Source organism: Neltuma alba, unplaced genomic scaffold (assembly GCF_004799145.2).
Source record: "Neltuma alba isolate B1F8T4 unplaced genomic scaffold, ASM479914v2 tig00013042_pilon, whole genome shotgun sequence".
Lineage (NCBI taxonomy): Eukaryota > Viridiplantae > Streptophyta > Magnoliopsida > Fabales > Fabaceae > Neltuma > Neltuma alba.
In genome coordinates, this window is record NW_021637386.1 from 159,388 (window position 1) to 171,010 (window position 11,623).

Here is an 11,623-nt window from a genome sequence, read left to right on the forward strand (position 1 = left end):
ATGAGAGAGGATGAATCAAGAGTGAGGGAGATGAAGAAATAGAAGCAGAAAAACGCAGCAAAGAGGAAAAAGTAAAAGAAAGAGAAAGTTAGAGAAAAAAGATGAAGAGAAGGGTTACGATTAAGAAGATGGGCGCAGGTCTTTTTTTTAAAAATGACAGATAAGATAACACGTCAGATTAGACTTGTTGATATGGTGTATTTTGATTGGTTAGAGTATAAATGATTTGGTGCTCTCGGAGCACGCAAGAATTCCTCATGCTTTGTACCACACGGAACCCGTGGGTTTCAGTTTTCATGCTGTCCATTATGATGCCTGGCATTTGATATCTCTTACTTTATGTGCTGTGTAAGAGCTATGCAGGAGAAACTTACTCTTCTTTACTTATATATGCCGAGAACGTCATTTTTTTTTTCAAAGAGAGGATTTGAATTTGCAAACTCATGCATGTCTAAGAAAATCTTAAGAGCTCACAGATTCAAACTTGTCTCGTGTGTGAATGGGTTTATATGTGTTAAAATAGTTATGTGAAAAAAGAGTAAAAGTATTAATATATTTCTATAAATATTGCGTGAGTTCAAAGACTCCTAATTTTTTGTTTATAAAAAAATTTAATTTACCCAAAATATGAAAGACCTCCACTAGCCTGAGCTTGGTCCACATAATAAAATTGCAAATCAGTTTTTTATAGTGATAAATATAAAAACTAGTTAACTAATTTAAAAAAAATTAAAAAATAGTTAAATTAATTATTTTCTATTATTATGTATTCTAAAATAAAGTTAGTTTTAATTATTTACATTTCGAATCACTTATATTAATTTTATACAACCATATATGTTCTATTGATAAAATGGCTTGAGAAAAAGAATAATGCATATGAGAAGCCTTAATTCTTAGTTTTGCGGGGAAGGGAAAAAAGGGGGGAAAGTCTCGCTTCTCGGTTGACGGCTCGACGCCATCCCATCTTCCACCCAATTCCCTACTCCCTACAGTGAACAGGCATACCTCTTTCCTTCTCGCCCCTTACTTCCTCTCCCTCAACAGCAGCACCTGCAATTTTCTAAATAAGATACTTGACGCATAGATTTGCACTTTGCAAGCTGCGGAACAAGAGAGTTCGGCCCCCCTCTTCTTCGGTTTTAATGAGCACAGGATTTTCGGACCACACATCGAGGTATGGGTTTTCTTGCAATTTCACAAAGAAGTTACTGACTTTAACACTTTTAATGCGTGGCCTGTACAATTTCGTGCCTGTGGATGTTTTGGTGCTGTTTTTTCTTTTATTTTTAAATTTTAGGGAGTTCTTTGGGGTGTGCTTGTTCTGGATTTACTGGCCCATCTCCTTTTATGCAGCGTCTCCCTACTCTGACGGAATCTTCCGTACTTTGACTTTCTATTGTTGATTTGAGCGTAACTTCCTTTCCTCCTGGAATAGCTTTTGGAGGTTTAACTGGCTATTTGGGAACGTCTAGACGGTGTTTGATGGAATACCTGATAGAATTCTCCCCTCATTTTTCCTTCTGGGTTCAAATGGAGTATTTGATAGGATAAGGTGTTCAATAGGTACGTGTTATATTGAGCAATGTTGACTTTAAGTTGACCTCATTATATTCATAGAGGACAGTTAATTGAAGATTAATAAACTAAACTATCAAGGGTTAGAAACAATTTGCAATCTAATTATAGCTGTGTTGCTTGTGACGTCTATGCCTTGGCTGAAATAAACCTTTCTGATTAATATATATTCACCACCCCAAACTAACGCGCGCACAAAAGTTATTAGTTGCATATTTGATTAAGGAACTATCAGTTATTTTGCAGGTGATTTGTCATGAAAGAGCCTCTTTGTTTTGATTCGTGTGCGCATGGTAGAGAAGTGCCGAATTATTGTTCAGAAAGTCTCAATTTTTCTAATGGGTGCTCCTTTTGCACATGAAGAGACATATAATCTCCTCTTCACTCCATTATCTAAAAATCATTGATTTCCATCCACTTTCGGGTTTTGATCCAACATATTTTATATGTCGAAGATGGCTGAGTGGGAGAGTCTCTCCTGTATGTTTAGCCAATACCAGACCTTTTCCTGATTATTCCCCAAAGAGGTCTGCTATTAAAGACACTGAACTTGTGCATCAAATCACCACGACAATAAAGCTTCGCCGCTCTGAGCCTCTTCGCCGCATTCTAAAACCTTATGAATCCAAATTCAAACCTGATCATCTAATATGGGTTCTTATGGACATAAAGAATGACTATAAACTGGTTTTAGATTTCTTTAACTGGGCACGTCTGCGCAGAGACCCAACATTGGAGGCCCTTTGTATTGTACTTCATATTTCTGTGACATCAAAGGACTTAAAAATGGCACACAGGCTGGTTCATGATTTCTGGGCAAAGCCCAATCTGGATGTTGATCATTCTTTTGCAAACTTTACAGAGCGGTTGATATATACCTACAAGGACTGGGGTTCAGATCCTCATGTATTTGATATATTCTTCCAAGTCCTAGTTGAAGGTGGGATGCTCTTGGAAGCCAAAAAACTGTTTGATAAATTGTTAAATTATGGTCTGCTGGTCTCTGTAGATTCTTGTAATCTGTTTCTAGCTAGGCTATCGAACAATTTTCATGGAATAAAGATGGCATTGAAGCTATTTAATGAGTATGCTGCAGTGGGTGTTTCTTGGAACACCACATCATATAATATTATTCTTCATTGTCTATGTCAATTGGGTATGATCAAAGAAGCGCACCTTTTGCTCATACAAATGGAATTTAAAGGCCATATGCCTGACATTATAAGTTATAGCACTGTGATTAGTGGATACTGTCAAATTGGACTGCTAGAGAAAGTTGTGAAGCTTGTAGAAGAATTGCAGAGAAAGGGAATTAAACCCAATGAATATACCTACAATGATGTAATTCTTCTTTTCCATAAGACTGGTAAAGCAGTTGAAGCTGACAAAGTCTTGTGGGAAATGACAAGCCAGGGGATATATCCTGATCATGTGATTTACACAACCATCATAAGTGGTTTCTGCAAGTCTGGCAATATCTCAGCCGCATACAAGTTCTTTGATGAAATGCAAGGTAAGAAAATAATTCCTGATTTTGTGACATATACTGCTATGATTCATGGACTTTGTCAAAATGGAAAAATGGTGGAAGCTCACGATCTTTTCAGTCAAATGCTCAGTAAAGGGTTTGACGCAGATGAGGTTACTTATACAGCAATCATTGATGGGTATTGCAAGGCAGGGGAAATAAAAGAAGCCTTTTCCTTACACAACCAGATGGTTCAGGAAGGTTTGACTCCAAATATTTTCACTTATACTGCCCTAGTTGATGGGCTCTGTAAACGTGGAGAGGTAGATATAGCAAATGAACTTCTTCTTGAGATAGCTGGAAAGGGCCTACAACCAAATGTTTGCACTTACAATGCTCTCATCAATGGCCTTTGTAAGATAGGAAATATAGAGCAAGCAGTAAAATTGATGGGAGAAATGGAACTCGCTGAAATTTATCCTGATCCTGTTACTTACACGACTCTTATGGATGCTTATTGTAAGCTTGGGGAAATGGCCAAAGCTCACGAGCTGCTGCGCAAGATGCTCGATAAAGGACTTCAGCCTACAGTTGTTACATTCAATGTGCTAATGAATGGGTTTTGCATATCAGGAATGTTGGAAGATGGTGAAAGACTAATTAAATGGATGTTAGATAAGGGCATAACACCGAATGCAACAACTTTCAATTCTCTTCTGAAGCAGTATTGCATTAGAAATGACATTCATGCCGCCACAAAAGTTTTCAAGGGAATGCATGACGAGGGAGTGGTGGCCGATAGTAACACATACAATATCTTGATAAGAGGGCATTGTAAAGCTAGGAATATGAAAGAGGCATGGTTTTTGCATAAAGGAATGATTGAAAAAGGATTTGATCTCACAGCCTCTTCTTATAATGCCCTTATAAAGGGGTTCTTTAAGAGGAAGAAATTTGTGGAGGCGAGGCAATTCTTTGATGAGATGAGAGCAAAAGGATTGGTAGCAGAGAAAGAGATATATGATATATTTGTTGATGTAAATTATGAAGAAGGGAATTTGGAAATTACCCTTGAGCTTTGTGATGAAGCAATAGAAAACTGTCTTGTTGGTAAGCTTGTGAAAGGGAACTCATAAGTGAATTTTTTGTGCGTTTTAATTGCTTGTGTGATTGATCTGCTTCTTTGCCTTGGTGGCTGATTTGAAATTCATTTGAACCTCAGAACATCTATGATTCAAATCATAAGGCAAGTAGTTTTTGAAACTTTCATGTGCTCTGCAGAGACTGAAGTAGATTTCTCATAAACACATGCAAATACAGAAAGAAGGCCCTCGTGTTCAGCTGCACACTTACCGGCAGAGAGAATTGGATTGTGCAAAACGGATGTGCTGTGTGGCGTTCATGAAAGGAACAATTACAAAGGAGAAGTCTCAAATTGAAGCTGGTTAAAGGTGTTGTAATCAATGAGAGAGATCATGATTAATACAATTTTTTCCCAAATTTGTAAATTCCTTTTTCTAAACATGTAGCCCAAGCTTATATTTTGGTCAACTTGCATGAATCGTTGCAGCTATTAATTTTATCATTTGGTGTCAATAATGATTGGTTTTCGATTGGCTGTTGACATTTTATGGAGGTGAATAGAAACTTAGAAAGAAATGAAGGAAAAAATAGTTGTAGCCCCTATATATATATATATATATATATATATATATATATATTAATTGTCATATGAAAGCATAGTGACTGGCTTTATTTTTAAATACGATTAGATGAAATAATTTAAAAACAAAATTAAATTAATTGGTCGTATGATCAATTAAAAGTAAAATGTTAGAATTATTTAATTATAAAATTTTAATGACTTCAGTTAGAGCCCTGAATTTATAAGTGGGATTCAATCTCTCTACACGCCTAACTCTAATGCTCCCTCCGGTGCTTTTTATAAAGTGCTGATATTTGGTTTACAAAAATAATTAAAATTAGTTAAAAATAAAAAATATGTAAGAAATAATTTTTTTCCTAAACATACCCTTATTTATAAACGGTAAAGAGAGAGAAAATATGAAAGAGAATATATTATGATAACTTGTCAACTTTCAAATTAATGTACTCCTCTAGTTTTTAATATAGAACTCAATTGTTGAGTTAGTTTTGGTCCTAAATATAAGACTCATTTTTCATATTTATCAATTTTCTCTAAAATTACCTCTATGGATACTCCCTCAACCATAATCAAGTAGAAGAGGAAGATGGGGTATTAAAAAAGATGATTATGATATTTTAGGAAAAACATGTCACATTTCTTATAATTAATTAACTTACCTAACTTCCTTAATCTAATCAAATTAGTTATATGGGTCTTATATCAAAGACAGGAGGAGTAACATGTAAAATTACTTAGGGACAAAAATAATAAAAACGTATTAAATGTTAGACACCACAAGTGAAATCTTGTAAAAAGGATAAAGGCGGTTCAAATTTCAAGTTCTTATTATAAAAAAGATCAGAGGAGTATAAGATTACTTGGAGTCATTAAATCTCAACCAATTGATATCAGTTCAATTTCTCCAACAGCAGGCGAACTAAACTAGCCGAAGTAAATCTGAAACAACAAATAGTCAAATACCAAACAATTTCTCGATTTATCAATGAAACTCCTGAAATAAATCAATTTAAATATAAATAGACGTCTATAATCATGATTTACTTTAATCAAGCTAGGGATTTAATTTATTATTTGCAGCCCTGAGGTCTAAACCCAATCCTTTCACCATCAACATCGTACACTATCTCCAGTGTTTTTTGCTGTGTATTGCCAATAACAACCACGTCAGCGCCATCATCCTTAATCGCAGTGAACCCTAAACAAACCTGTTCTTTGCTCACTACGTACAGAATCCCTGTTGAGTCCAACGTCACGTTCACCCCACCTCCGAACGACAATGAAACCTTCGGGAACTGAACAACCTCGTACCCACGAAGATTGTAGCACGTGTCCAGTATGTCAAACGGCTCCGCCTTCGGGTACCTCGACATCTGCCTCTGGAACTCATCTCTCAAGGCACCGTACGCCGCCGGAGGGAGCCAGCTGACTTCACTACCAGAGTCAATGACCGTGCCGAAGGAGGCAGAGACGGGGATATTGACGCCAGCGACGGTTATTCCGACGAAGTCAAGGCCGTATAAGGAGGAGTTCTTCAAGGTGGAAGAGAACGGAATGTATTTGACGTTGCCGTAGGAGTATCTGGGACTGTGGCCGAAGTTGAGGTAGCCGACGGCGCTGGGGGTGGAAGGGAGGCAGTAGGAAAAGATTCTTTGATACTTTCCGGCGGTTTGGTGGACGAAGGAGAGAGGATCGCGACCGAGGCCGAGCAATCCCGCCGTGCCGTTGAAGAGACCTGTGTTGTTCTGGCCGCAGCCAAAGAGGAAGCCGTCGAAGACATCGGTGGGAGAAACAGTTAGTTTATCCTTAGAGAAGTAGCCAGTAGAGGTGGATTCGTCAGCATATTGAAGACCGTACATGCAATTCATTGTTGACGCGTTACATAACGGGAAAAATCCTGAAGATATGAGTAACAAAAGAATGTATAATTAAATGAATAAGAGAAGAGAGAAATGCGATGTTGATATATATATACATAATGAGATTGGAAGATAATACACTAATACAATACCTGTGGCAGAGAAAAGCTGGGAACACTGAGAAGAAGAGCAAGGGACGTTGGAGTAAGAAGAAGATTGAGAAGGGTCGAAGATTGGTTCCTTCTGGTGGTAGCAAGAGTCACAGGGCTTACATTGAGTCCAAGTGAGGTCACTGCCTGTGTCAAAATCGAGAGACAGGTACCTGGCGGGGCTTCCCAGCCCCACCGTGACGAAGTAGTTGCCGGTTCCAAGAAGGACGCCGGACTTGGCCGGAAGCTGAATCCGGTCCAGCCCCTTTGAACTCATCTCTTGGTTTTGTGATGTCTTAAAAAGCTTGGAGTGGACTGACCTCACCCTCGCTTCGTCTCGCTTCAGGATTTCACTGTGTGGTAAAATGAATGAAGATGAAGATGATAAAGATGATGTGTGTCGCTTTGGTTTTGAACATGGCCCATGCTTGTGTACCACTGCCAAAGATCCTCCATGCCTGTTTGAACCTGTTAATCGTATATATATGTAAACTGAATGTACTCAAGTGGATTCTATCCTCTCATTGTCCAGTTGAAATAGGCAGGGAAATAAGGACGTTATAAGAACGCATATGGTGATCAAAAAGAGAAATGGAAGAGAAGGAACCTTGAGGAAGAGAGCTGCAAGAAGAGGAAGATGTGAGGGAACTGAGAAGAACACGATGATGATGAGTATGCTGAAGCCCGCTGGTTTCTTTTCTTGTTAATGCAGAAACATAGGGTCTGTTCTTGTCAATGAAGAAGAAGAAGCAAACCAGAGAGATAAAAGCAAAAAGGAAGGAATTCGAAGAAGAAGAAGCCATCGAAAGAAGGAAGATCTCTATCTTTCTTCTCTGTGCTTATAGCTTCGATCAAAGCTGAGTTGGCCTTTATAGGCTAAATTTCATGGCCGGACGTACAGACTAGTCACAATGTTAGTATTATATTCTGATTATAAAATTATTAAAGCCAGTTATTTATAACAGATCAACTAACTCATTTCATTTAGCTGGCCCTGGCCTCCGTATACGGAGGTTTCCAATGGAAAACAGCCAAATAGACCAAGAGAGACAAACAATCCTTTTCTTACAACCAAAGATCTATGAAGCCCCCTATGATTTCTTCTCTATGGGTCTTTGATATCTTGATTGGGATCAACGACCTCCAAAATTTCATTTTTATTAATGCAACAATGTAACATAAGCTCTGCATGACGATACTTCTTATATCTCATGTAGAGTATTAAATGATGGCGACCGAACTTCAATATTCTATATCAACACACACACAAACGCACACTCTTATATGTGTTGAATTTGTAAAATGTTTTATGTGAGAAGCAAAGAAAGACACTTGTCTAAGTGAATTAAGATGCTACAATAAGTAGGCAAATATATGATGTAGACGATAAATGTAATTTGAAATAAACCCTTCACATAAATATGACATATGAACACAAAATAAATGTAATCTTGTCAGTCACAAGCTATCTATTAACAAAAGACAAAATCTGATTCCAAGTTCAAAAGAATTATATTATTTGAAGGCATAACAAACAATCTAAAAGTCTATCAATATTAGTTATGAGAATTAAAAGTAATAACCTATAAGATTTTAGATTTATAACGCCTATTTTATCAAGTTATCCTGTATATGAAAAGTGTATGGACTTTTCAGATGTGTAACATATATAGTATTATGGGTCCTGCAATGGTTCATCGAGGAGTTCAGATTGCAAAACATGAATGACCCATAACTGTTCTGGGAAGAATGTCTCCTCAGCTGATGACATTCCTGTTGTTGTTTTAGATGATAGCCAAGATCCGTTTGCATTTGATGTGGATGAGTTTCGACCCTCCAACTCTAAGCGGGACCTAATGTAAGGAAACACAAACGTATACGAAATGAATCTAACAAACGTGAGCTTTTCAAAAAGAGAATTTGAAGATGGAACTGCTACAAGGTTAATTTCATTTCTAAAGTTATTGTGGATATTTTAAATTTTGGTGCTAATTTTGCAGCGGTTTGCTCGTCTTTAGAAACGAATTGTAGTGACAAATATAGCTGCAATTGTATAGACTAAAAGTAGAAGTGCATGTATACTAGACCAAATTAGATCAGTTAGGGGTGTTAATGCGACAAGACAGAATAAGAACAACCACATAATTTTTGCCAACGATAACAATTATATTATCTCTTCAAAAGTATCATATTCAGTTAAAAAGTCTTACAGTTCAAGTTCATATCTTTGGTAAACACATATATTTTATTGTGTCTTATTGTTAGAAGTAAGATTAATTAACTCTAAATGAAAATTATTATTGTTTTAATGAAAACTAAAGTAAATTCCTTTTTAAGGAAAAATATATTCTTTCATTCAAAATCTTTTGAAAAAAAAACTAATCTTTACAAATCATGAATCATTTTTTTCTTAATATCATGGTAAATCTTCTTTCAATACAATAGATATTATTATTAAAAAACTCAAAAGTTATTATAAATTAACCATTAGACATTAAGTAAATTATACTATTTTTACTCACTTATATCTTATATATATATATATATATTTTTAAAAATATCATCTGGCTTGTATAAATCATTACACATCCCTTATGAAAGGGGGGAAAAAAGTTGCATGATATTCATATCTTTCATTGAAACTTGACCAAATCAAAAGACTTTGGATGAGTTTAGAATAGTTTATAAACATTTTTTTTAGTTTTCCAATCACGATTTACGGAATACAACGTACAAGGTAAGTATATGAGAATAATTTTGTCTCACCTTATATGAAACGTGCTTATAAGTAATTTTAAACATAATAACAAATGGAACCTTTATCTATAACGACAAAAGTCTTCAAAGTCAACTTCACATTCAAATTTGCTTCACAAGGAAGTCATCAAGAATAAAGCCAGTCCTTTGTATCCCATACTTATATGTTTTGCCTTCAAATAATCTCTATAGTAATCCTAAGAATTATTTCAATACGCATGATTAAGTTTTAAAAAAAAACACCTATTTATTACAAATAACTAACCAAATTAAATTAGAGGTATTATCATCGTATGCCCTCACAAATCTTGTTCTTTATGTTGTTTTACTCTACTTTCATTCTTGTAGTTAGCACCTGTTGCACTTAATGAATGTTTTAGAAATTTAGTCACCATCTCATAAAAGCAATTCTCTCACTCCAACTTAAAAACAGCCAAATAAGCATGTGCATGACTAATTTTGTGGATTTGGTTGGTGAAACAATCCTTTTGAAACAGCATCTTTCCGATTCGATTTGAATAAAGAAAATGGAAAATGCATCTAAAAAGGGAGTAGGCCAGATTTAGTTCCCATTTTCTTTTCAAAAAATATTTTGAAGTAAAGAGGTGGCCACAAAAATATAGATATAGTGGGATAAACTGTGTTAGGTTTTCTCATTACACTTGTGAATGCATAGGAAGGCTCTTACAAGTGGACCACTAGTATAATTCGATATGAAACATCATACAAGTTACATTATCATATGGAATTTATATGTTTTCAAATTAAAGTTACTACGAAAAATATTCAAATGATAAATTAAATAATGATATCAGTAAATTGAAATGTTCATATGTAGAGGATACATGCACTCAACTACGCATATGATATTCAACCAACACAATTTATTCAAATTAAATGATTATTTGACATATTTCCTTTGAGTATGGTCTTAAATTCAAGTATTGCTTTTCATTAGAAAAACAAATTGCATATAGAACAACTACTCATAAAATATGTTTGCATTGACCCATATAATCTACTCCTCCGGTCCTAAATATAAGACCCTTATACACACTATTATAAAGGTCTTATATTTAAGACCGGAGGAGTAATAGCATAGCATGTATATCGGTAAGTACAGGTCTTTGGAAGATCCACACTCCAAACATTAGCCGTTGGAGTTGGAGAATTTAAAAGCCTTATACTTCTAATGTGGGACTCATAATGGTATCTAGATTAGTAGAATCCAATGGAATATCCAAAAATGATTTATCTATGACGAGGGGGAAGATAATTTGTACATATAATATTTAAGTCTCGAATTTTATCATTGCTCATTGGTCAAAAAAAAATTTGCATTGCTCCACTTGTGAGCCTTCCCATACGTTAAACGAAGATAATGGGAAAACCGGTACAATTCTTTTCCCACTGTCTATATTTTTTGTCACAATTCCATTGGTTCACATCTAATTTCTTCCATCGTCCCACTATCAATAAGGATTTGGATACGCTTATCAGTTGAATTATTCAATTGCCCGAATAATAAGAGAAATATAAATAATGGTGGGTTTTAGGTACACATGCATGTTCCAGTTTATTTATTTATTTCTCCTCTTATTTGAGACTAACTGAAGAAATCCAAATCCGTGCAACTATCATATAATATATATATATATATATATATATTTATATATTTATAGTTACCTTTTTTGATTGCACAAAAGAAGATGCAGAGTTAATGATTGACCTAGCTCATCTGGGAAAGACTCATTCCGTCCATGTTTGGCTACACAGTTTTGAGGATCAAAAGTGCTTTTCTGTAAACCCAGTTTTGATTCAATGTTTGTTTGGTTAGTCATAAGAGGTGGTGAAGGGACGAGAGGAGCAATGAGTAATTGGCCACTTGTGCGCGTTTAACATGAAAAGATGATTAAGAGATTCAGTATCCAAATAATACGAATGTCATTTTGTATTTATACATAATTCAGAATTAAAACTATAAAAAATAAAAAAAGCAATAAAAAGTTGCTCTACATTTGAAGCTGCTCTTGAGGTTGATGTGTTTTTATGTTAAAAAAAAAAGAAAGTACTCGGAACATCTCTTTTTTGTTTGATGCTCTTTCTTTTTTCCTTGTAGACGTGTATTTTGGATCGCCAAACACCA

At 35.4% G+C, this 11,623-nt stretch overlaps 2 protein-coding genes across 5 annotated transcripts; one reads left to right on the plus strand and one right to left on the minus strand.

Moving 5' to 3' along the window:
• Positions 1-962: 962 nt before the first annotated feature.
• On the plus strand, positions 963-4,705 carry LOC114733889 (pentatricopeptide repeat-containing protein At1g05670, mitochondrial-like). 4 transcript variants are annotated; one of them, XM_028921376.1, is made up of 3 exons: positions 963-1,177; positions 1,357-1,566; positions 1,825-4,705. In XM_028921376.1, exon 3 carries the CDS (start codon positions 1,936-1,938, stop codon positions 4,180-4,182), a length of 2,247 nt encoding a protein of 748 aa, XP_028777209.1. In that variant the 5' UTR covers positions 963-1,177; positions 1,357-1,566; positions 1,825-1,935; the 3' UTR covers positions 4,183-4,705. The 4 variants fall into 4 exon arrangements, with proteins under 4 accessions (XP_028777209.1, XP_028777213.1, XP_028777212.1 ...); XM_028921380.1 differs by lacking the exon at positions 1,357-1,566 and having other exon boundaries at positions 1,814-4,705; XM_028921379.1 differs by lacking the exon at positions 1,357-1,566.
• Positions 4,706-5,782: 1,077 nt separating this feature from the next.
• LOC114733906 (aspartyl protease family protein At5g10770-like) lies at positions 5,783-6,580 on the minus strand. The gene has a single exon (XM_028921395.1). The coding sequence runs from the start codon at positions 6,578-6,580 to the stop codon at positions 5,783-5,785; it is 798 nt and encodes a 265-aa protein (XP_028777228.1).
• Between the last annotated feature and the right edge of the window lie 5,043 nt (positions 6,581-11,623).

Excerpts from the sequence above, each read along its gene's own strand:
- LOC114733889 (XM_028921376.1), top strand. The coding sequence starts at position 1,936 with ATGAAGAGACATATAATCTCCTCTTCACTCCATTATCTAAAAATCATT.
- LOC114733906 (XM_028921395.1), bottom strand. The coding sequence starts at position 6,580 with ATGAATTGCATGTACGGTCTTCAATATGCTGACGAATCCACCTCTACT.